This window comes from Oncorhynchus clarkii, chromosome 32 (genome assembly GCF_045791955.1).
Source record: "Oncorhynchus clarkii lewisi isolate Uvic-CL-2024 chromosome 32, UVic_Ocla_1.0, whole genome shotgun sequence".
Taxonomy (NCBI): Eukaryota; Metazoa; Chordata; class Actinopteri; order Salmoniformes; family Salmonidae; genus Oncorhynchus; species Oncorhynchus clarkii.
The window spans coordinates 5,141,818-5,168,798 of NC_092178.1; the positions used below are offsets into that span (position 1 = coordinate 5,141,818).

The window sequence follows — 26,981 nt, forward strand, 5'->3', positions numbered from 1 at the left end:
GTACCCCTGTATATAGCCTCCACATTGACTCTGTACCAGTACCCCTGTATATAGCCTCCACATTGACTCTGTACCAGTACCCCCTGTATATAGCCTCCACATTGACTCTGTACTGGTACCCCCTGTATATAGTCTCCACATTGACTCTGTACCGGTACCCCCTGTATATAGTCTCCACATTGACTCTGTACCGGTACCCCCTGTATATAGCCTCCACATTGACTCTGTACTGGTACCCCCTGTATATAGCCTCCACATTGACTCTGTACCGGTACCTCCTGTATATAGCCTCCACATTGACTCTGTACCAGTACCCCCTGTATATAGCCTCCACATTGACTCTGTACCAGTACCCCTGTATATAGCCTCCACATTGACTCTGTACCAGTACCCCCTGTATATAGCCTCCACATTGACTCTGTACCAGTACCCCCTGTATATAGCCTCCACATTGACTCTGTACCAGTACCCCCTGTATATAGCCTCCACATTGACTCTGTACCAGTACCCCCTGTATATAGCCTCCACATTGACTCTGTACCAGTACCCCCTGTATAAAGCCTCGTTATTGTTATTCTTATTGTGTTACTTGTTATTTTATTCTACTTGGAAAATATTTACTTCTTCTTGAACTGCGCTGTTGGTTCAGGGCTTGTAAAGGAAGCTTTTCACGGTAAAGTCTATACTTGTTATATTCGGCGCAAGTGGCAAATAAAGTTTGATTTGGTTTGGGGCTATTGGGTGGGGGGTTGGGGGGGGGGGGGGGGGGGGGGGGGGCACGAAGTGTTGCTGGATATGCACGCCCCCCCCCCAGAACTACTAGTAGAGACCCTACTGAGTATTTACCGAACCACTTTGCTGAAGCCGGTTGAAAAGGTTTCTCTCTGCAGCCTAATATTCTCAACATAGTATTTTTTCTTTTTTGATCTATTATTATTTGTTTAACCATATTTTTGTATTTGTTTTCTTAAATTACTTATTGCCTTTTCTTGTTGGCACAATAAAGAGACGAGAGAGTACTTGACACTGATGCGTGAAAAATTCGCGAAGCTAAATCGCCTGCTGCGCTAACATTTTACACAAGAGGGCGACAGAAAATATCCAAATTTGTTGGGATATTTCACTTCCAAACAGACATTTTTCGACAAAAAGAATACGAGTGCAAATAGGTTACAACCTGTCTTGCCAGCCCCAATACTCATACATTGCTGCAAGCTAACTGGCTACTAGTAGCTTCAACTTGAGGGATTGTTCCTTAACGTGCGTGAAAAACAAACCGCTTCCTTCTTTTGAAGAGGATAAAGAGGACCGGCGCTGCATAGCTTGTTCTGAATTTCATTTTCCTGGGGTCTGGATTTTATTCTACCAACGGAGTTTTATCTAAATCAGGCTATTCCATCTACTAGTATCTTGATATTAGGACGACAGCGACGGGTGTCGGAAAGGTGTTATCGAGGCAGCACAGAGGCAGAGAGTGAGGATGCTGACTGGTAAATTGGTAAAAGACATAGACAGATATCAAGCTGTCCTTACCTCGCTACTATCACTCGAGGAGAACAAATTCTGCGCGGATTGTGAATCAAAAGGTAAGTCAAATAGTAGCATTGACTGTGGGGCTGTTACAGTTACTGTGTGTTATGGCCAGCCATATGTTATAACTAAGTCTTATGGCCAGAGACTATAGATTACAGCCAGTCATATGTCATAACTAAGTGTTATGGCCAGAGACTATAGATTACAGCCAGTCATATGTCATAACTAAGTGTTATGGCCAGAGACTATAGATTACAGCCAGCCATATGTCATAACTAAGTGTTATGGCCAGAGACTATAGATTACAGCCAGTCATATGTCTATCCAAAACGCTGGTTACGGGGGTGGACACGGACTGGGAACCTATGAGTCAACCTCCGTTTTGTCGGTTTCCAATAACCTTTCCGGTCTTACCCAGTGAACACGATCGACTGCAGACACTGCATAATAAGATTTGTGTACTTTGAAGGTTGTTATATAAATGTCGTTGTACAGACAGCTAAATACAAAAGACGCCTGCATTGACTTGAACGGTGTCCCCTCTCTCCCTCTCTCTCTCTCTCTCTCTCTCCCTCTCTCTCTCTCCCTCTCTCTCTGTACAAACTGTTCTAGGTTGAGCCCCTAGAGCGGGTGCATGGGAAGAACAGTGTGTGTGTGTGTGTGTCTGACTGTGTGTGTGTTTTAAAGTTTTTATGTCACATGCACAAGTGCGGTGAATTGAAGTTCTTGTTCAAGCTCTAAACCCAACAATGCAGTAATATATATTAATGTAGTGTTAACAATAAAACAACAACACACCACATATAAAACACAAGAAATAAGAAGTGAGTAGTTAATACAATACTATATACAGGGTCAGTTAGTACCATACTATATACAGGGTCAGTTAATACCATACTATATACAGGGTCAGTTAATACAATACTATATACAGGGTCAGTTAATACCATACTATATACAGGGTCAGTTAATACCATACTATATACAGGGTCAGTTAATACAATACTATATACAGGGTCAGTTAATACCATACTATATACAGGGTCAGTTAATACCATACTATATACAGGGTCAGTTAATACCATACTATATACAGGGTCAGTTAATACCATTCTATATACAGGGTCAGTTAATACCATACTATATACAGGGTCACTTAATACAATACTATATACAGGGTCAGTTAATACCATACTATATACAGGGTCAGTTAATACCATACTATATACAGGGTCAGTTAATACCATACTATATACAGGGTCAGTTAATACCATACTATATACAGGGTCAGTTAATACCATACTATATACAGGGTCAGTTAATACCATACTATATACAGGGTCACTTAATACAATACTATATACAGGGTCAGTTAATACCATACTATATACAGGGTCAGTTAATACCATACTATATACAGGGTCAGTTAATACCATACTATATACAGGGTCAGTTAATACCATACTATATACAGGGTCACTTAATACAATACTATATACAGGGTCAGTTAATACCATACTATATACAGGGTCAGTTAATACCATACTATATACAGGGTCAGTTAATACTACACTATATACAGGGTCAGTTAATACCATACTATATACAGGGTCAGTTAATACCATACTATATACAGGGTCAGTTAGTACCATACTATATACAGGGTCAGTTAATACCATACTATATACAGGGTCAGTTAATACCATACTATATACAGGGTCAGTTAATACCATACTATATACAGGGTCAGTTAATACCATACTATATACAGGGTCAGTTAATACCATACTATATACAGAGTCAGTTAATACCATACTATATACAGGGTCAGTTAGTACCATACTATATACAGGGTCAGTTAATACCATACTATATACAGGGTCAGTTAATACCATACTATATACAGGGTCAGTTAATACCATACTATATACAGGGTCAGTTAATACCATACTATATACAGGGTCAGTTAGTACCATACTATATACAGGGTCAGTTATTACCACACTATATACAGGGTCAGTTAATACCATACTATATACAGGGTCAGTTAATACCATACTATATACAGGGTCAGTTAGTACCATACTATATACAGGGTCAGTTAATACCATACTATATACAGGGTCAGTTAATACCATACTATATACAGGGTCAGTTAATACCATACTATATACAGGGTCAGTTAATACCATACTATATACAGGGTCAGTTAGTACCATACTATATACAGGGTCAGTTAATACCATACTATATACAGGGTCAGTTAATACCATACTATATACAGGGTCAGTTAATACCATACTATATACAGGGTCAGTTAATACCATACTATATACAGGGTCAGTTAATACCATACTATATACAGGGTCAGTTAATACAATACTATATACAGGGTCAGTTAGTACCATACTATATACAGGGTCAGTTAATACCATACTATATACAGGGTCAGTTAATACCATACTATATACAGGGTCAGTTAATACCATACCATTTACAGGGTCAGTTAATACCATACTATATACAGGGTCAGTTAATACCACACTATATACAGGGTCAGTTAATACCATACTATATACAGGGTCAGTTAATACCATACTATATACAGGGTCAGTTAGTACCATACTATATACAGGGTCAGTTAATACCATACTATATACAGGGTCAGTTAATACCATACTATATACAGGGTCAGTTAATACCATACTATATACAGGGTCAGTTAATACCATACTATATACAGGGTCAGTTAATACCATACTATATACAGGGTCAGTTAATACCATACTATATACAGGGTCAGTCAATACCATACTATATACAGGGTCAGTTAATACCATACTATATACAGGGTCAGTTAATACCATACTATATACAGGGTCAAATCAAATCAAAATCAAATTTTATTTGTCACATACACATGGTTAGCAGATGTTAATGCGAGTGTAGCGAAATGCTTGTGCTTCTAAGTTCCGACAATGCAGTAATAACTAACAAGTAATCTAACTAACAATTCCAAAACTACTGTCTTGTACACAGTGTGAGGGGATAAAGAATATGTACATAAGGATATATGAATGAGTGATGGTACAGAGCAGCATAGTCAAGATACAGTAGATGGTATCGAGTACAGTATATACATATGAGATGAGTATGTAAACAAAGTGGCATAGTTAAAGTGGCTAGTGATACATGTATTACATAAGGATACAGTCGATGATATAGAGTACAGTATATACGTATATATATGAGATGAATAATGTAGGGTATGTAAACAAAGTGGCATAGTTAAAGTGGCTAGTGATACATGTATTACATAAGGATACAGTCGATGATATAGAGTACAGTATATACGTATGCATATGAGATGAATAATGTAGGGTAAGTAACATTATATAAGGTAGCATTGTTTAAAGTGGCTAGTGATATATTTACATCATTTCCCATCAATTCCCATTATTAAAGTGGCTGGAGTTGAGTCAGTGTCAGTGTGTTGGCAGCAGCCACTCAATGTTAGTGGTGGCTGTTTAACAGTCTGATGGCCTTGAGAGGCTGTTTAACAGTCTGATGGCCTTGAGATAGAAGCTGTTTTTCAGTCTCTCGGTCCCAGCTTTGATGCACCTGTACTGACCTCGCCTTCTGGATGATAGCGGGGTGAACAGGCAGTGGCTCGGGTGGTTGATGTCCTTGATGATCTTTATGGCCTTCCTGTGACATCGGGTGGTGTAGGTGTCCTGGAGGGCAGGTAGTTTGCCCCCGGTGATGCGTTGTGCAGACCTCACTACCCTCTGGAGAGCCTTACGGTTGAGGGCGGAGCAGTTGCCGTACCAGGCGGTGATACAGCCTGACAGGATGCTCTCGATTGTGCATCTGTAGAAGTTTGTGAGTGCTTTTGGTGACAAGCCAAATTTCTTCAGCCTCCTGAGGTTGAAGAGGCGCTGCTGCGCCTTCTTCACGATGCTGTCTGTGTGAGTGGAACAATTCAGTTTGTCTGTGATGTGTATGCCGAGGAACTTAAAACTTGCTACCCTCTCCACTACTGTTCCATCGATGTGGATAGGGGGGTGTTCCCTCTGCTGTTTCCTGAAGTCCACAATCATCTCCTTAGTTTTGTTGACGTTGAGTGTGAGGTTATTTTCCTGACACCACACTCCGAGGGCCCTCACCTCCTCCCTGTAGGCCGTCTCGTCGTTGTTGGTAATCAACTATATACAGGGTCAGTTAATACCATACTATATACAGGGTCAGTTAATACCATACTATATACAGGGTCAGTTAATACCATACTATATACAGGGTCAGTTAATACCATACTATATACAGGGTCAATTAATACCATACTACAGTGCCTTGCGAAAGTATTCGGCCCCCTTGAACTTTGCGACCTTTTGCCACATTTCAGGCTTCAAACATAAAGATATAAAACTGTATTTTTTTGTGAAGAATCAACAACAAGTGGGACACAATCATGAAGTGGAACGACATTTATTGGATATTTCAAACTTTTTTTACAAATAAAAAACTGAAAAATTGGGCGTGCAAAATTATTCAGCCCCCTTAAGTTAATACTTTGTAGCGCCACCTTTTGCTGCGATTACAGCTGTAAGTCGCTTGGGGTATGTCTCTATCAGTTTTGCACATCGAGAGACTGAAATTCTTTCCCATTCCTCCTTGCAAAACAGCTCGAGCTCAGTGAGGTTGGATGGAGAGCATTTGTGAACAGCAGTTTTCAGTTCTTTCCACAGATTCTCGATTGGATTCAGGTCTGGACTTTGACTTGGCCATTCTAACACCTGGATATGTTTATTTTTGAACCATTCCATTGTAGATTTTGCTTTATGTTTTGGATCATTGTCTTGTTGGAAGACAAATCTCCGTCCCAGTCTCAGGTCTTTTGCAGACTCCATCAGGTTTTCTTCCAGAATGGTCCTGTATTTGGCTCCATCCATCTTCCTATCAATTTTAACCATCTTCCCTGTCCCTGCTGAAGAAAAGCAGGCCCAAACCATGATGCTGCCACCACCATGTTTGACAGTGGGGATGGTGTGTTCAGCTGTGTTGCTTTTACGCCAAACATAATGTTTTGCATTGTTGCCAAAAAGTTCCATTTTGGTTTCATCTGACCAGAGCACCTTCTTCCACATGTTTGGTGTGTCTCCCAGGTGGCTTGTGGCAAACTTTAAACGACACTTTTTATGGATATCTTTAAGAAATGGCTTTCTTCGTGCCACTCTTCCATAAAGGCCAGATTTGTGCAATATACGACTGATTGTTGTCCTATGGACAGAGTCTCCCACCTCAGCTGTAGATCTCTGCAGTTCATCCAGAGTGATCATGGGCCTCTTGGCTGCATCTCTGATCAGTCTTCTCCTTGTATGAGCTGAAAGTTTAGGGGGACGGCCAGTTCTTGGTAGATTTGCAGTGGTCTGATACTCCTTCCATTTCAATATTATCGCTTGCACAGTGCTCCTTGGGATGTTTAAAGCTTGGGAAATATTTTTGTATCCAAATCCGGCATTAAACTTCTTCACAACAGTATCTCGGACCTGCCTGGTGTGTTCCTTGTTCTTCATGATGCTCTCTGCGCTTTTAACGGACCTCTGAGACTATCACAGTGCAGGTGCATTTATACGGAGACTTGATTACACACAGGTGGATTGTATTTATCATCATCAGTCATTTAGGTCAAAATTGGATCATTCAGAGATCCTCACTGAACTTCTGGAGAGAGTTTGCTGCACTGAAAGTAAAGGGGCTGAATAATTTTGCACGCCCAATCTTTCAGTTTTTGAATTGTTAAAAAAGTTTGAAATATCCAATAAATGTCGTTCCACTTCATGATTGTGTCCCACTTGTTGTTGATTCTTCACAAAAAAATACAGTTTTATATCTTTATGTTTGAAGCCTGAAATGTGGCAAAAGGTCGCAAAGTTCAAGGGGGCCGAATACTTTCGCAAGGCACTGTATATACAGGGTCAGTTAATACCATACTATATAAAGGGTCAGTTAATACCATACTATATACAGGGTCAGTTAATACCATACTATGTATGCAGGGATATTGTGGTGATGGAGGTAGGTATGTATAGGGGTAAGGTAACTAGGCATCGGGATATATGGTATACAGTGTAGCATCAGCGTATATGATGAATGTGTGTGTAGAGTCAGTATATAATGGGTGTGCAAAAAATAATAAATACAACGGCAAAATCAGATAGTCAGTGTATCCTTTTGTTCGCTATTTTGTTAGCTATTTAGTTAGCTATTTAGTTAGCTATTTAGTTAGCTATTTAATTAGCTATTTAGTTAGCTGTTTAGTTAGCTATTTAGTTAGCTATTTAATTAGCTATTTAGTTAGCTATTTAGTTAGCTATTTAATTAGCTATTTAGTTAGCTATTTAATTAGCTATTTAGTTAGCTATTTAATTAGCCATTTAGTTAGCTATTTAGTTAGCTATTTAGTTAGCTATTTAGCAGTCTCATAGCTTGGGGATAGAAGCTGTACCACCGTCATGTCGTCCGCAAACGTCATGATGGTGTTGGAGTCATGCCAGGCCACGGTGAACCATGGACACAGGAGGGGACTAAGCACACACCCCTGTGGGGCCCCCGTGTGGACGGGAGTTGGCATGTCAGGACGCCCAGGGCCAGGGCCAGTTGAAGAGGGAGGTGTTCAGTCCCAGAGTCTTTAGCTTGATGATGAGCTTGATGAGCTTGGAGGGAACAGTATTGTTGAACGCTGAGCTGTAGTCAATGAACAGCATTCTCACATAGGTATTCCTCTTATCTAGGTGGGTGAGGGCAGTGTGGAGAGCAGTTGAGATTGCGTTGTCTATGAATCTGTTGATGTGGTATATGCAAATTAGAGTGGGTCTAGGTTGTCTGGGATGTGTGCCATAACCAGCCTCTCAAAGCACTTCTTGATTACAGAAGTGAGTGCTACAGGGTGGTAGTCATTGTCGCATGAAGCCTTAGAGTTCTTGGGAACAGGAATGATGGTGGACATCTTAAAACATGCACGGATTACAGATTGGGACAAGAAGAGGTTAAAAATGACAGCGTATATGCCTGCCAGCTGTTCTGCTCTGAATAAGCAATCTGGAATACCGTCTGGCCCGGAGGCCTTGCTAGTGTTACGCTGATTAAAGATCTTCCTCACGCCGGTCTCTGAGTGTAACGGACGTTGGTGGAAGAAGGGGAGGACCAAAGCGCAGCGTTGTACGCGTTCCTCATGTTTATTCGAAATTGAACACTAAAATGCAAAACAACAAAGAGACAACCGAAACAGCTCCGTCAGGTGCAACACACACTAAACAGAAAATAACTACCCACAAAACCCATGTGGGCAAGAGCTACCTAAGTATGGTTCTCAATCGGAGACAACGACAGACAGCTGTCGCGGATTGAGAACCATAGAACCAAAACAAAGAAATACAAAAAAATAGAAAAAGGAACATAGAATGCCCACCCTAGTAACACCCTGGCGTAACCAAAATAGAGAATAAAAGCCTCTCTATGGCCAGGGCGTGACATTGAGAGAGAAATCACCCAGTCCTCTGGGTCAGTGTGGGCCTTCACACAGGGTTGTTATTTTCGAAAGCTAGCATTAAAATAAAAAAATTTTGTTTGTCTGGTAAAGAGGCATCATTGGGCAGATCACAGCTGTAATCCGTAATGGACTGTAGCCTCTGCCACATGCAGCGGGCGTCAGTAGCCTGTGTAATATGATTCCTCATTGTTCCTATACTGTCCTTTTGCTCGTTTGATGACTCTGCATAGTGGGACTTATTGTACTTCTTGTCACAGCCACAGGGTTGTCTGATAGCCCTGTGTGTGGTAGCCCTGTCCTGTATTTTCGCACCAACCTCAGTGGTTGGTCCTTTTGATTTGGGAAGCAGCGAACCTTCACTGTGGTGATGTCGCCGATGTACAGTACCAATCAAAAGTTTGGACACACCTACTCATTCCAGGGTTTTTCTTTATTTTACCTATTTTCTATTTTGTAGAATAATATTGAAGACATCAAAACTATGAAATAACACATATGGAATCATGTATAACCAAAAAAAGTGTTAAACAAATCAAAATATATTTAATTTTTTGAGATTCTTCAAAGTATCAACCCTTTGTCTTGATGGCAGCTTTGCACACTCTTGGTATTCTCTCAACCAGCTTCATGAGGTAGTCACCTGGAATGCATTTCAATTAACAAGTTTGCCTTGTTAAAAGTTAATTTGTGCAATTTCTTTCCTTAAAACCTATTTTGGCTCAAATCCCGTTAACGGGATCAATTTGACCACAGCCAGTGAAATTGCAGGGCGCCAAATTCAAACAACAGAAATCTCATAATTAAAATTCCTCAAACATACAATTATTATGCATAATTTTAAAGATAAACTTCTTGTTAATCCAACCACAGTGTCCGATTTCAAAAAGTCTTTACGGCGAAAGTTTTCCATGCGATTATGTTAGGTCAGCGCCTAGTCACAAAAACACAGCCATTTTCCAGCCAAAGAGAGGATTCACAAAAATCAGAAATAGAGATAGAATTAATCACTAACTTTTGATGATCTTCATCAGATAGCACTCATAGGACGTCATGTTACACAATACATGTATGTTTTCTTCGATAATTCATATTTATATCCAAAAATCTCAGTTTACATTGGTGCGTTATGTTCAGTAATGTTTTGCGTCCAAAACATCCGGTGAATTTGCAGAGAGCCACAACAATTTACAGAAATACTTTGATAAATAAACTTTGATGAAAGATACAAGTGTTATACATAGGATTAGAGATAAACTTCTCCTTAATGCAACCGCTGTGTCAGATTTTCAAAAAAGCTTTACGGCGAAAGCACACCATCTGAGTACAGCGCTCAGCCACCAAAACAAGCCATACAGATACCCGCCAAGTTGTGGAGTCATCAAAAGTCAGAAATAGCGTTATAAATATTAACTTACCTTTGATGATCTTCATCAGAATGCACTCCCAGGAATCCCAGTTCCATAATAAATGTTTGTTTTGTTTGATAAAGTCCATCATTTATGTCCAAATAGCTCATTTTTGTTCGTGCATTTAGTTAATTAATCCAAATGCACAAAGCGGAGGCACCAAGTCCAGACGAAAAGTCAAAAAAGTTCCACTACAGTTCGTAGAAACATATCAAACGATGTATATAATCAATCCTTAGGATGTTTTTATCATAAACATCAATAATATTCCAACCAGACAATTCCTTTGTCATTAGAAAGGAAAGGGAACGGAGCTCGTGCTCACGGCCGCGCGCGAGACTAAACTAAAGGCTTTCAGCCTGACCAATTGTTGAAACAGCTCTTATTCGCACCCCTTTCTCAATAGAAGCCTGAAACAACTTTCTAAAGACTGTTGACATCTACTGGAAGCCTTGGGAAGTGCAATCTGACGCCATAGACACTGGATATTGGATAGGCAATCACTTGAAAAACTACAAACCTCATATTTCCCACCTCCTGGTTGGATTTTTCTCAGGTTTTTGCCTGCCATATGAGTTCTGTTATACTCACAGGCATTATCTTAACAGTTTTGGAAACATTAGAGTGTTTTCTATCCAAATCTACTAATTATATGCATATTCTAGCTTCTGGACCTGAGTAACAGGCAGTTTACTTTGGGCACGCTTTTCATCCGGACGTGAAAATACTGCCCCCTTGCATTTGAGCCAATCAGTTGTGTTGTGACAAGGTAGGGGTGGTAAACAGAATATAGCCCTATTTGGTAAAAAAAACAAGTCCATTTTATGGCAAGAACAGCTCAAATAAGCAAAGAGAAACGTCCATCATTACTTTAAGAGATGAAGGTCAGTCAATGTGGAAAATTTCAAGAACTTTTAAAGTTTCTTCAAGTGAAGTCGCAAAAACCCATCAAGCCCTATGATGAAATTGAGGACCGCCACAGGAAAGGAAGACCCAGAGTCACCGCTGCTGCAGAGGATAAGTTCATTAGCGTTACCAGCCTCACAAATTGCAGCACAAATAAATGCTTTCAACAGTTCAAGTAACAGACATATCTCAACATCAACTGTGTGAATCAGGCCTTCATGGTCAAATTGCTGCAAAGAAATCACTACTAAAGGACACCAATGAGAAGAAGAGACTTGATTGGACCAAGAAACACGAGCAATGGACATTAGACCGGTGGAAATCTATGCTTTGGTCTGATGAGTCAATATTTGCGATTTTTGTGAGACGGAGAGTAATTAAATGGATGATCTCCACGTGTGTGGTTCCCACGGTGGGAATGGAGGAGGTGGTGTGATGGTGTGGGGGTGCTTTGCTGGTGACACTGTCTGTGATTTATTTAGCATTTTGCAGCAATATGCCATCCCATCTGTTTTGTGCTTAGTGGGACTATCATTTGTAATTCAACAGGACAATTACCCCAAACAAACCTTCAGGCTGTGTAAGGGCTATTTGACCAAGAAGGAGAGTGATGGAGTGCTGCATTAGATGACCTGGCCTCCACAATAACCCGACCTCAACCCAATTGAGATGATTTGGGATGACTTGGACCACAGAGTGAAGGAAAAGCAGCCAACAAGTGCTCAGCATATGTGGGAACTCCTTCAAGACGGTTGGAAAAGCATTCCAGGGGAAGCTGGTTGAGAGAATGCAAAGCTGTCATCAAGGCAACGGGTGGTGTTAAGTTCATTAAGTGCCAGCTTGTGATTTTTCTTGTGGAATCTATACAACAGTAAATATAACAACTCATTTTGGAGATAGAAAATGTTTCAGAAAAGCAGAATTTAATGCAGTTTACGAGAGGTCATCCATTTTATTATCAGCTGGCTGTACATTGGCCAATCGAATGGAGGAAAAGAGGTGGCCGGTTCTCCCTTCGCCTTCATCTCGCCAAGATCCCCCCCCCCCTCTGTTGTCTCTGTAACGTTGACGTTCCGTCTGAAAATCGGGTTGTAAAATCAGGATGTAGCATCAACAAAATGGGGAAAACTTAAGGAATCAGTTAAGTGGAAACCTTCTGAAGACACTCACTAGTTATCATATCAAACTTCTAATGTTACATTCAATGAGAATTGGACAGTATTAACAACAGATAGAGGAAGCAAAGCAAGGATTGCTACATCGTTCACTCTCTCAGCTCAGGGGCTTTATGACAGCCATGGCAACATCTCCACTGGGCCTAAAGTGTGTGTTTAATGTACCATGAGTCTCGTAGCCCTCTCGGAAATGGGAACAAGCCCTGAAGCGTTTGAAACTGTGTGTGTGTGTGTGTGTGTGTGTGTGTGTGTGTGTGTGTGTGTGTGTGTGTGTGTGTGTGTGTGTGTGTGTGTGTGTGTGTGTGTGTGTGTGTGTGTGTGTGTGTGTGTGTGTGTGTTGAGCAGACATAAGGAACATAGAACAAATATAGACAGTGACATTTTGCTTCTGTTTTCTACAGTTTATTAGTGATCCTGCTCACATTTCCTGCTGTGTGTAGGATATCTTTGTTGTGTGACTCTAACGGTGTCACAGCCTAGTTTAATTAGCTATCCCGTGTGTAGGATTAAGGGCTAGAGGAGAAAATGTGAGAACAGCACACACAGACACACATTACTCTCAACAACATAGCATGAATATAGCAGGCGCTATCGACAAAGATCAGTGGGAACAAGTTGTGATGTACTACTTTCTGCACATGGTCAGTGTGAACCTGAGTGTCTTGACACAATGGACCAAACAAGCTGAAACTACAAAGAAAACGGAAACGACACAGTCGGACATACTTATTTAAATGGTTCCAGTCTGCTGTGAAGCGTTCATCCATAAGAGTCTAGCTACATTATCAGATAATATACGTTTCTAATTTTGTCAGAAAGTCGTTTTCATTGCAAGTTAACGCGTACTGTTAGCTAGTTGGCTAACGTTAGCTTGCTGATTCACTAGATAACGTTAGCTTGCTGATTCACTAGATAACGTTAGCTTGCTGATTCACTAGATAGGGTTAGCTTGCTGATTCACTAGATAATATTAGCTTGCTGATTCACTAGATAACGTTAGCTTGCTGATTCACTAGATAACGTTAGCTTGCTCATTCACTAGATAACGTTACGTGAAATGATCTGTGTGGTAACATTATTTGTATCTCAGAAAGCCATTTGCATTGCTAGTTATAGTGTAATGTTAGCTAGCTAGGTAACATTGAACCTATACTGAACAAAAAATATAAATGCAACAGACAACAATGTAAACGATTTTACTGAGTTACAGTTCATATAACGAAATCAGGCCGTATCTTTGTATTTCACATGGGCCGGTGCACAGCCACCCACTGGGGTGCCAGGCCAACCTAATCAGAACACGTTTTTCCCCCACAAAAAGGCTTTAGTACAGACAGAAATACTCCTCGGTTTCATAAGCTGTCTGGATGGCTGGTCTCAGACGATCCCGCAGTTGAAGAAGCCAGATGTGGAGGTCCAGGGCTGGCCTGGTTACACGTGATCTGCGGTTGTGAGGCCTGTTGGACGTACTGACACATTCTCTAAAACAACGTTGATGACGACTATGGTAGAGAAATTAACTTTACTCACACTGTTTAGCACATGGCCTCACATTTGAATCCACTACTTTACTCACTCTGTCTAGCACATGGCCTCACATGTGAATCCACTACCTTACTCACTCTGTCTAGCACATGGCCTCACATTTGAATCCACTACCTTACTCACTCTGTCTAGCACATGGCCTCACATTTGAATCCACTACCTTACTCACTCTGTCTAGCACATGGCCTCACATTTGAATCCACTACCTTACTCACTCTGTCTAGCACATGGCCTCACATTTGAATCCACTACCTTACTCACTCTGTCTAGCACATGACCTCATATTTGAACCCACTACTTTACTCATTCAAGGACCGTTTTCAAGGACCGTTTTCTCAAAAGTGGGGTTACAAGTTTATCAACTTTCAAAGCAGAATTACTTTCCCATTGTTCCTCAAATGTAGTCTATGATAAACCATTTTCTAGCTCTGAGACTCTACTTTTATCTAATGCAAAAAAACATCATTTCAATTTTTCTACATAAGACCAAATCGAGGCTCTTGGTCACATACGGTATAATGTACAGATTTACAGATTTAGATATGGTTTAATGTAAAGAGTTAGCATGTGATGCTATTTAGATACATATAAAGATATGGTTTAATGTAAAGAGTTAGCATGTGATGCTATTTAGATACAGATTTAGATATGGTATAATGTAAAGAGTTAGCATGTGATGCTATTTAGATACGTATAAAGATATGGTTTAATGTAAAGAGTTAGCATGTGATGCTATTTAGATACAGATTTCGATATGGTATAATGTGAAGAGTTAGCATGTGATGCTATTTAGATACAGATTTACATATGGTATAATGTGAAGAGTTAGCATGTGATGCTATTTAGATACAGATTTAGATATGGTTTAATGTGAAGAGTTAGCATGTGATGCTATTTAGATATGGTGTAATGTAAAGCGCTAGCTAGGGCTGCAGCGGTTATAACATTTTAGTCAGCTGGTGATTGTCAAGCAAATAACTATAGGTCTCACAGTAATGTCCGGTTAATTAACATCAACACATTATAGCATCTCCTGACCTCCAGACTGATGCAGACCTTTGGTTCCATGTAATATAGCCTACACCTTTAAAATAAATCCATTATTTATTTTAGACAGGTCTAAAGAAACATGATATGAAGGAAATGTACACTATTTCAGAAGAATTGAATAACATACTCTGAGTTGTCCTTATGTTAGATCCTGATCTGGCTATGCCATATGGCTGTGGGCTACAGATAAGCTTAGCTTATAATTCCGTGGCATTATTTTATGTCATTTTATAGTATAAACAATACATTTGAACAAAGCGGAATTAAATATATTTTCTCCAAATGATTTGGGGGAATGCGCACATGCGGCCATTCTGTGTTGAGTGGTTAATTAACAAAGAAATAGGTGCTCCTATATGCTTAATATAGAGTTATTAATGTAACTTTAGTTCTTCTACAAACGTTGGTCTATATGTGTTGATTTTTAATACATTAATGAGACTAATGATGATTTGGAAAAAAAATGCTTGAAAGACTTGAGCTCTGCTTTGTTTTTTTTGTGCAGGCTGCACACACACTACAACAGTCTCTCGTTCACAATTTGACAAAAACTTGATAATGCCTCAAATTTCATGGCGTCATCACCCTTTATGTGGCTGTAATGCACCCTAGGCAGTGGCCATTGTGCCCTTCTCCCTGAGTGTTGAGTGCTCCTAAGCACCTCTCACTCACATGGGTCTCCATAAGCGTGATCAGGTATTTCTCACAGGCTACAAGTGAAGATGGACACCGGGACGCAACAGCGTACGTCCTTATCCAATTCCGAGGTCCATATTGAAGATATTGGGAAGAAACTGTCCACATGTGCTTTTTGTCAGCCAACAAGATGAGTAGGCCTAACGAACAGCAAAAGCACTAGCCTATGTCAATCTACTATCCCCCATAAATTTTCCAAACATTGTCTGGGAAAGTTGTGGGATTCGATAGATCCCTAATTAATACAACCACTAGCATCAAAACAACTTTTTTATGCAATGTGTCTGACGCAACAGATCAGAACGTTTAGCTTAAAATGTTGCTAAACGATTAGGCTATTTCTTCACATTATAAGCACAGCAATGCGCACGTGACAGTATAATAAGCGTGAATGTTCCATTAGTGGAAAACATCATTATCAAAAGTGACCGCAAATGTGATTATGCATGTAATGCTTTTATTATAAATGTGCATTTTTATGGTGAAAATGATCTTCCCTAAACTTAAAATTCACACGCTGCTTTTGTATGACAGTTAGGCTCTACACCCCTTGTAAAGCAGATTAATGTGCTCAATTTTAAGAAGTTATTTGGCCACTTTAGCTGTGATACAAACCTTATTAAAACATATAGGCTTATGGGCTAGGCTACATGAGGTGTGATACAAACCTTATTAAAACATATAGGCCTATGGGCTAGGCTACATGAGGTGTGCGACTGATTCGAAAAAGTTGCAAAATAAAAGGCATTGTTTCTTATACTGGGCATTATTCACAAGTTATAATATATAATTCACAAGTGAAAGGCTAATATTGTCACCCAGCAGACTATTCTTGATTTAATCTTGTCTTTAGATATACTAAATAATATATGTGTAACGGTTTTCCGTATGAGAGGGAGAGTCGGACCAAAATGCAGCGTGTCGATTGCGATCCATGTTTTAATAAACAAACGTAAAACACGAATCAATACAAACACTACAAAAATAAAGAACGTAACGAAAACCTAAACAGCCTATCTGGTGAAAACACATAGACAGGAACAATCACCCACAAACACACAGTGAAACCCAGGCTACCTAAATATGGTTCCCAATCAGAGACAATGACGAACACCTGCCTCTGATTGAGAACCATATCAGGCCGAACATAGAACTAGACAAACTAGACATGTAACATAGAATGCCCACTCAGATCACACCCTGACCAACCACAACATAGAAATATACAAAGTAAACTATGGTCAGGGTGTGACAGTACCCCCCCCCCCCCCAAGGTGCGGACTCCGGCCGCAAAACCTGAACCTATAGGGGAGGGTCTGGGTGGGCATCTGTCCGCGGTGGCGGCTCTGGCGCTGGACGTGGACCCCACTCCATAATAGTTTTAGTCCACCTCCTTTGCGTCCCTAGATAGGTTACCCTCCTTAATGACCGCTCGGGACAGAGGGGCAGCTCGGGACAGAGGTAGCTCGGGACTGATGGGTAGCTCAGCACTGAGAGGAAGCTCAGCACTGAGAGGAAGCTCAGCACTGAGAGGAAGCTCAGGCAGGTAGTTGGATCTAGCAGATCCTGGCTGACTGGAGAATCTGGAAGAGTCTGGTCGACTGGCAGATCTGGAAGAGTCTGGTCGACTGGCAGATCTGGAAGAGTCTGGTCGACTTGCAGATCTGGAAGAGTCTGGTCGACTGGCAGATCTGGAAGAGTCTGGTCGACTGGCAGATCTGGAAGAGTCTGGTCGACTGGCAGATCTGGAAGAGTCTGGTCGACTGGCAGATCTGGAAGAGTCTGGTCGACTGGCAGATCTGGAAGAGTCTGGTCGACTGGCAGCTCTGGCTGCTCCATGCTGATTGGCTGCCCCATGCTGACTGGCAGCTCTGGCTGCTCCATGCTGACTGGCTGCTCCATGCTGACTGGCAGCTCTGGCTGCTCCATGCTGACTGGCAGCTCTGGCTGCTCCATGCTGACTGGCAGCTCTGGCTGCTCCATGCTGACTGGCTGCTCCATGCTGACTGGCTGCTCTGGCTGCTCCATGCTGACTGGCGGCCCTGGCTGCTCCATGCTGACTGGCGGCCCTGGCTGCTCCATGCTGACTGGCGGCCCTGGCTGCTCCATGCTGACTGGCGGCCCTGGCTGCTCCATGCTGACTGGCGGCCCTGGCTGCTCCATGCTGACTGGCGGCCCTGGCTGCTCCATGCTAACTGGCAGCTCTGGCGGCTCCTTGCAAACTGGCAGCTTTGGCGGCATCCTGCAGACTGGCAGCTCTGGCGGCTCCCTGCAGACTGGCAGCTCCTTGCAGACTGGCAGCTCCTTGCAGACTGGCAGCTCCTTGCAGACTGGCAGCTCCTTGCAGACTGGCAGCTCCTTGCAGACTGGCAGCTCCTTGCAGACTGGCAGCTCCTTGCAAACTGGCAGCTCCTTGCAAACTGGCAGCTCCTTGCAAACTGGCAGCTCCTTGCAGACTGGCAGCTCCTTGCAGACTGGCAGCTCCTTGCAAACTGGCAGCTCCTTGCAAACTGGCAGCTCCTTGCAAACTGGCAGCTCCTTGCAAACTGGCAGTTCTGAACAGGCGGGAGACTCCGGCAGCGCTGTAGAGAAGGAAGGCTCTAACAGCGCTAAACAGGCGGGAGACTCCGACAGCGCTGAAGAGGAGGAAGGCTCTGGCAGCGCTGGACAGGCGAGGCGCACTGTAGGCCTGATGCGTGGTGCTGGCACTGGTGGTACTGGGCCGAGGACACGCACAGGAAGCCTGGTGCGGGGAGCTGCTACCGGAGGGCTGGGGTGTGGAGGTGGTACTGGAAAAACCGGACCGTGCAGGCGCACTGGAGCTCTTGAGCACCGAGCCTGCCCAACCTTACCTGGTTGAATGCTCACAGTCGCCCTGCCAGTGCGGCGAGGTGGAATAGCCCGCACTGGGCTATGCAGGCGAACCGGAGACACCGAGCGCAAGGCTGGTGCCATGTAAGCCGGCCCAAGGAGACGCACTGGGGACCAGCTGCGTAGAGACGGCTTCATGGCATTAGGCTCGACGCTCAATCTAGCCCGGCCGACACGCGGAGCTGGAATATACCGCACCGGGCTATGCACCCGCACTGGAGACACCGTGCGCACCACTGCATAACACGGTGCCTGTCCGGTCTCTCTAGCCCCCCGGTAAGCACAGGGAGTCTGCCCAGGTCTCCTACCTGGCGTAGACATACTCCCTGTTAGCCACCCCCCAAGAAATTTTTGGGGCTGCCTCTCAGGCTTCCATCCGCTACGTCGTGCTGCCTCCTCATATCTGCGCCTCTCAGCTTTCGCCGCCTCCAGTTCTTCTTTGGGGCGGCGATATTCTCCTGGCTGAGCCCAGGGTCCTCTTCCTTCTAATTTGTCCTCCCATGTCCATACCTCCTCTTTGGGCTGCTCCTGTTGCCTCTTCTCCTGCTGCACCTTTAGGCGGCTACACTCCCCTGGTTTAGCCCAGGGTCCTCTCCCGTCGAGGATTTCCTCCCATGGCCAGAAATCCTTATTGCGCATCTCCTCGCGCTGCTCCTGCCTGTTGACACGCTGCTTGGTCCGTTGGTGGTGGGTGATTCTGTAACGGTTTTCCGTATGAGAGGGAGAGTCGGACCAAAATGCAGCGTGTCGATTGCGATCCATGTTTTAATAAACAAACGTAAAACACGAATCAATACAAACACTACAAAAATAAAGAACGTAACGAAAACCTAAACAGCCTATCTGGTGAAAACACATAGACAGGAACAATCACCCACAAACACACAGTGAAACCCAGGCTACCTAAATATGGTTCCCAATCAGAGACAATGACGAACACCTGCCTCTGATTGAGAACCATATCAGGCCGAACATAGAACTAGACAAACTAGACATGTAACATAGAATGCCCACTCAGATCACACCCTGACCAACCACAACATAGAAATATACAAAGTAAACTATGGTCAGGGTGTGACAGTATGTGGGAAATTTGTTTTGATTTAGTATGGACCATTATCATGCACCTGTATCAAAACAGGTGCAGCAGGAAAAAAATATACATGTCATGTATGTACTTAAATAGTGAATGGAGGATGCTTTTCCCCTGGTTTATTTTAATGCCAGCCAGGTAGGTTATACTACTGTTGTAAATGCAAGCAATGTGTTTAATGTTAGGACAGTTGAGAAGTAAATATAGTAGGCCTTGTAGCGGTTTTCTTTAGGTGAAGGAGAGTCGGACCAAAATGCAGCGTGGTATTCTTGATACATATTTAATAATGATGGAAAAATGAACAATACAAAAACAATAAACGTAACGTGAAAACCTATACAGCCTATCTGGGGCAAACGAACACAGAGACAGGAACAATCACCCACGACACACTCAAAGAATATGGCTGCCTAAATATGGTTCCCAATCAGAGACAACGATAAACACCTGCCTCTGATTGAGAACCACTCCAGACAGCCATAGACTATGCTAGATACCCCTACTAAGCCACAAACCCAATACCTACAAAAACCCTAAGACAAAACACACCACATACAAAACCCATGTCACACCCTGGCCTGACCAAATTAATAAAGAAAACACAAAATACTAAGACCAGGGCGTGACAGGCCTAACCTAAGCTGATGGGATCCTCCTCTTTTTATTAGAGGCCATCACTCTGTTTTCTCCCGCAATTGCATAGCCTATAGAAATGTTGTGCAACATGAGCTCATGGGCTCTCATGAAGTGTTTGATTAGATTTACCATTATATTTGCATTGATGTCAGAGTGATTAGAGGGACAATAGAATGCTGAGTACCAGGCAGTTAACAAGTTTGGTAGACTACTAATGACCAATCAGCAGCATCACAGTCACGTGGAATTTGACTGCCTCCATGACTCGTGACCGCCGTTGTGGCGGTAATAGGGTCTCCGCAACAGCCCTAGAGTTTGCATGTGATGATATTTAGATACAGATATAGATTTTTTTAATTTTTAAAATTTTTATTTCACCTTTATTTAACCAGGTAGGCTAGTTGAGAACAAGTTCTCATTTACAACTGCGACCTGGCCAAGATAAAGCACAGCAGATTGACACATACAACAACACAGAGTTACACATGGAATAAACACAACAGAGTCAATAATACAGTAGAACAAAAGAAAACAAAATGTATATATACAGTAAGTGCAAATGAGGTAAGATAAGGGAGGTAAGGCAATAAATAGGCCATTGTGGAAAAATAATTACAATATAGCAATTAAACACTGGAGTGATAGAGACTGGAGGGATAGATGTGCAGAAGATGAATGTGCAAGTAGAGATACTGAGGTGCAAAGGAGTAAAAAAAAAAGAACAGTATGGGGATGAGGTAGTTGGATGGGCTATTTACAGATGGGCTTTGTACAGGTGCAGTGATCTGTGAGCTGCTCTGGCAGCTGGTGCTAAAAGTTAGTGAGGGAGATATGAGTATCCAGCTTCAGTGATTTTTGCAATTCGTTCCAGTCATTGGCAGCAGAGAACTGGAAGGAGAGGCGGCCAAAGAAGGAATTGGCTTTGGGGATGACTAGTGAAATATACCTGCTGGAGCACGTGCTATGGGTGGGTGCTGCTATGGTGACCAGTGAGCTTAGATGACCTGGAGCCAGTGGGTTTGGTGACGAATATGAAGCGAGGGCCAAGATATGGTATAATGTAAAGAGTGATGAAGATAGACTAACTGTATCAACGTCTATCATCACTAAATAGATATACACAGCAGCTCTCTGAGTTCCCATGGTCCTTCACTAAATAGATACACATAGCAGCTCTCTGAGTTCCCATGGTCCTTCATTAAATAGATACACACAGCTGCTCTCTGAGTTCCCATGATCCTTCATTACATAGATACACACAGCAGCTCTCTGAGTTCCCATGATCCTTCATTAAATAGATACACACAGCAGCTCTCTGAGTTCCCATGATCCTTCATTAAATAGATACACACAGCAGCTCTCTGAGTTCCCATGATCCTTCATTACATAGATACACACAGCAGCTCTCTGAGTTCCCATGATCCTTCATTACATAGATACACACAGCAGCTCTCTGAGTTCCCATGATCCTTCATTACATAGATACACACAGCAGCTCTCTGAGTTCCCATGATCCTTCATTACATAGATACACACAGCAGCTCTCTGAGTTCCCATGATCCTTCATTACATAGATACACACAGCAGCTCTCTGAGTTCCCATATTCCTTCATAACTGTGAGGAGGAAAAATAATGCCATTTAGATACAGAACAAGATAAATATGAAACTATGTGCTTAATATTAATATAATTTCTAAGGAAATTGATTTTGTCACATGCCTCGTAACAACAGGTGTAGACTAACAGTGAAATGCTTACTTGTTCCCAACAATGCAGAGAGAAACAACAGGTGCGTGTGCGTGTGTGTGTGTGTGTGTGGGGGGGGGGGGGTGGTTATGTATGTGTGTAGGAGTACAGTGCATTCAGAAAGTATTGAGACCCCATGACTTTTTTCACATTTTATTAACGTTACAGCCTTATTCTAAAATGTATTATATTATTGTTTCCCCTCATCCATCTACACACAATACCCCATAATGACAAAGCGAAAACAGTTTTAGACAATTTTGCAAATATATTACAAATAAAAAACCTTAAAAATACCTTATTTACATATTCAGATCGTTTACTCAGTACCTTTTTGAAACCTGACACCTTCCTTCCTGTCTTGACCTTCCTGTCTTGACCTTCCTGTCTTGACCTTCCTGTCTCTCGGGCTCCTGAGTGGAACAGCGGTCAAGGGAACTGCATCTCAGTGCTAGAGGCGTCACTACAGACCCTGGTTCAATTTTAGGTTGTGTCACAACCGGCCGTGATTGGGAGTCCCATAGGGCGGCGCACAATTGGCCCAGCTTCGTCCTGATTTGGCCGGAGTGGGCCACCATTGTAAATAAGAATTTGTTCTTAAAACTGACTTGCCTAATTAAATAAAAATATGTGACCTTCCTGTTTTGAATTTCCCATTTTCTCTGACCTTCCTTTCTTGACCTTCCTGTTTTCTGTGACCTTCCTGCCTTGAACCCACTATCTTCTGTGACCTCCCTGTCTTGGCCTTAGTCCTCGTTAGACACCTGTCTGGATGTATTTCTCTCCTCAGACAGATGGGGGGGGGGGGGGGGAAACAGAGGAAGAGGGGGAGGAAGAGAGAGAGAGACAGAGAGAGGGGAGAGGGAGAGAGAAACAGGAAGAGGGGGGAAGGATAGAGAGAGAAACAGAGAGGGGGGAGGGAGAGAAACAAAGAGAGAGGGGAGAGGTAGAAAGAGAAAAACAGAGAGAGATGGGAAGGATAGAGAGAGAAACTTAGAGAGGGGGAGGGAGAGAGATGGAGGAGGGAGTGAGAGAAACAGAGAGAGGGAAGAGGGAGAGAGATAAAGAGAGAGGGAAGAGGGAGAGAGATAAAGATAGAGGGAAGAGGGAGAGAGATAGAGAGGGAAGAGAGAGATAAAGAGAGAGGGGAGAGGGAGAGAGATAAAGAGAGAGGGAAGAGGGAGTGAGATAAAGAAAGAGGGAAGAGGGAGTGAAATAAAGAGAGAGGGAAGAGGGAGTGAGAGTGAGAACCAGTATGCAGCGCTACCATCTAGTGGCCATATGTTCACATTACATCAAGAGTTCTCACATCAGCAAATGAAAGCTAGAGGGAAAGAGAGGGAGGAAGAAACAGAGCATGTGGAGGGAGAGACTGAGAAATAAAGGGAGGATAGAGTGGGAGAGTTCCAAGAGCCCTTCAGTCAATCAGAGAGAGAGAGGGAGCGAGAGAGAGAGGGGAGGGAGAGATAGAGAGAGAGAGGAGGGAGAGAGAGAGAGAGGAGGTAGAGAGAGAGAGAGTTCCAAGAGCCCTTCAGTCAATCAGAGAGAGAGAGGGAGCGAGAGAGAGAGGAGGGAGAGAGAGGGGAGAGAAAGAGAGAGAGAGAGGGAGCGAGAGAGAGAGGAGGGAGAGATAGAGGAGGGAGCGATAGAGTGGCAGAGTTCCAAGAGCCCTTCAGTCAATCAGAGAGAGAGAGGGAGCGAGAGAGAGAGAGGGGAGAGAGGGAGCGAGAGAGTGAGAGAGAGAGGGGAGAGAGAGAGAGAGAGGAGGTAGAGAGAGAGAGAGAGAGAGAGAGGAGGGAGAGAGAGAGAGATGGGAGAGAGAGAGAGAGAGAGAGGGAGCGAGAGAGAGAAGGAGCGAGAGAGAGAGAGGAGGGAGAGAGAGGGGAGAGAAAGAGAGAGAGAGCGAGCGAGAGAGAGAGGAGGGAGAGAGAGAGGAGGGAGGGATAGAGTGGGAGAGTTCCAAGAGCCCTTCAGTCAATCAGAGAGAGAGAGGGAGCGAGAGAGAGAGAGAGGGGAGAGAGGGAGCGAGGGAGTGAGAGAGAGAGGGGCGAGAGAGAGAGAGAGTGGAGAGAAAGAGAGAGGGGAGAGAAAGAGAGAGAGGAGGTAGAGAGAGAGATAGGGGAGATAGAGAGAGAGATAGGAGGGAGAGAGAGAGAGGAGGGAGAGAGAGAGCAGAGAGAGAGAGAGAGGAGGGAGAGAGAGAGGGGGGAGAGAGAGAGAGAGAGAGAGAGAGAGAGAGGGGAGGGAAAGAGAGAGAGAGAGGAGGTAGAGAGAGATAGGGGAGGTAGAGAGAGAGGAGGAGGGAGAGGAGGGAGGGAGAGAAGGGGTAGATGGGGGAGTGAAGCTCCAGTATTCTCTTTGAAGCTCTCAGTATTCTCTGAAGAGGACTGTTGCATAATTTGAAGCTGGAAAATAGTGGGGGAGAGATGTTTAATCTTCCTCCCCCGAGCTCCCTGCTCAGCCTATATCCAGAGACTGGAGCTCTACAGATAAAACTGCATTCACACACACACACACACACACACACACACACACACACACACACACACACACACACACACACACACACACACACACACACACACACACACACACACACCAGCCCAGTGTACACACAGACAATATAGAAATTTAAATAGTTATTTGGTTGTCCCCAAAAAGGGTTCTGCCTGGAATCAAAAAGGGTTCTGCCTGGAATCAAAAAGGGTTCTGCCTGGAATCAAAAAGGGTTCTACCTGGAATCAAAAAGGGTTCTGCCTGGAATCAAAAAGGGTTCTACCTGGAATCAAAAAGGGTTCTGCCTGGAATCAAAAAGGGTTCTGCCTGGAATCAAAAAGGGTTCTACCTGGAATCAAAAAGGGTTCTGCCTGGAATCAAAAAGGGTTCTGCCTGGAATCAAAAAGGGTTCTACCTGGAATCAAAAAGGGTTCTGCCTGGAATCAAAAAGGGTTCTACCTGGAATCAAAAAGGGTTCTGCCTGGAATCAAAAAGGGTTCTGCCTGGAATCAAAAAGGGTTCTGCCTGGAATCAAAAAGGGTTCTACCTGGAATCAAAAAGGGTTCTGCCTGGAATCAAAAAGGGTTCTACCTGGAATCAAAAAGGGTTCTGCCTGGAATCAAAAAGTGTTCTACCTGGAATCAAAAAGGGTTCTACCTGGAATCAAAAAGTGTTCTACCTGGAATCAAAGAGGGCTTTCCCATGGAGACCGCTGAATTGTCTGAACACCAAGAAATAGACTCCCACCTCCTGTCAGTCTTTTCTCAGGGTTCATCCCAGATTTCACCCTATGCCTTTATAATGCATGACCTCTGACCAAGGTAACAGTAGTTTTAATATGTATTGGCCTGCTAGTGTGTCTGCCTTGGGATTACACTGCTCCCTGATGACTTTCAATTCACAATTGAGAGCTTGTCTAATTTATAATTGGGTTACAATTAATCAGCTTCTCTTTCTCTTTCTCCTCTCTCTGTCTCGCTCCTCCACATCTCTCCCTGCTCTTCTCTCTTTCTCTTCTCTCTGTCTCGCTCCTCCACATCTCTCCCTGCTCTTCTCTCTTTCTCTTCTCTCTGTCTCGCTCCTCCACATCTCTCCCTGCTCTTCTCTCTTTCTCTTCTCTCTGTCTCGCTCCTCCACATCTCTCCCTGCTCTTCTCTCTTTCTCCTCTCTCTGTCTCGCTCCTCCACATCTCTCCCTGCTCTTCTCTCTTTCTCCTCTCTCTGTCTCGCTCCTCCACATCTCTCCCTGCTCTTCTCTCTTTCTCTTCTCTCTGTCTCGCTCCTCCACATCTCTCCCTGCTCTTCTCTCTTTCTCCTCTCTCTGTCTCGCTCCTCCACATCTCTCCCTGCTCTTCTCTCTTTCTCCTCTCTCTGTCTCGCTCCTCCACATCTCTCCCTGCTCTTCTCTCTTTCTCTTCTCTCTGTCTCGCTCCTCCACATCTCTCCCTGCTCTTCTCTCTTTCTCTTCTCTCTGTCTCGCTCCTCCACATCTCTCCCTGCTCTTCTCTCTTTCTCTTCTCTCTGTCTCGCTCCTCCACATCTCTCCCTGCTCTTCTCTCTTTCTCCTCTCTCTGTCTCGCTCCTCCACATCTCTCCCTGCTCTTCTCTCTTTCTCTTCTCTCTGTCTCGCTCCTCCACATCTCTCCCTGCTCTTCTCTCTTTCTCTTCTCTCTGTCTCGCTCCTCCACATCTCTCCCTGCTCTTCTCTCTTTCTCTTCTCTCTGTCTCGCTCCTCCACATCTCTCCCTGCTCTTCTCTCTTTCTCTTCTCTCTGTCTCGCTCCTCCACATCTCTCCCTGCTCTTCTCTCTTTCTCCCATCCCCTCTCTCTTTCTGTCCCTCTTCCCTCACCTCCCCCCTCTCTCGTTATGTCTCTCTTTCTTCCCCCTCCTCTGTCTCCGTCTCTCTTCATATCTCTTCCCCCTCCCTCTCTCTCAGGTCCCAGATGGGCGTCATGGAACCTGGGTATATTCATCTGTATCCGCTGTGCTGGGATCCACAGGAACCTGGGCGTCCACATCTCCAGGGTCAAGTCTGTCAACCTGGACCAATGGACACAGGAACAGATACAGGTCAGAGGTCAAACTGGTCATGTGATCATCTGCTAGAGCACAGAACAGTAATCTGCTGTGCTCAGTCATGTTGTCAACAAGGCAGCATCGTCCAGAAACATGCACTATCTCTTTAACATAAAATACATGCTAGTATTTTATAGGGGAGAGGAGAGGAGGGGAGAGGAGAGGAGAGGAGAAGAGAGGGGAGGGGAGGGGAGGGGAGAGG

The 26,981-nt window shown here is 43.5% G+C and overlaps 1 protein-coding gene across 1 annotated transcript in view; it reads left to right on the forward strand.

The window, feature by feature from the left end:
• Positions 1-1,270: 1,270 nt before the first annotated feature.
• Positions 1,271-26,981, forward strand: part of LOC139392263 (small ArfGAP2) — a 40,307-nt gene continuing 14,596 nt past the window's right edge. Inside the window, exons 1-2 of the mRNA XM_071140119.1 lie at positions 1,271-1,586; positions 26,640-26,773. Of these exons, the coding sequence (XP_070996220.1) occupies positions 1,481-1,586; positions 26,640-26,773 (240 nt within the window). The 5' untranslated portion in view covers positions 1,271-1,480. The remainder of the gene's footprint in view (positions 1,587-26,639; positions 26,774-26,981) is intronic.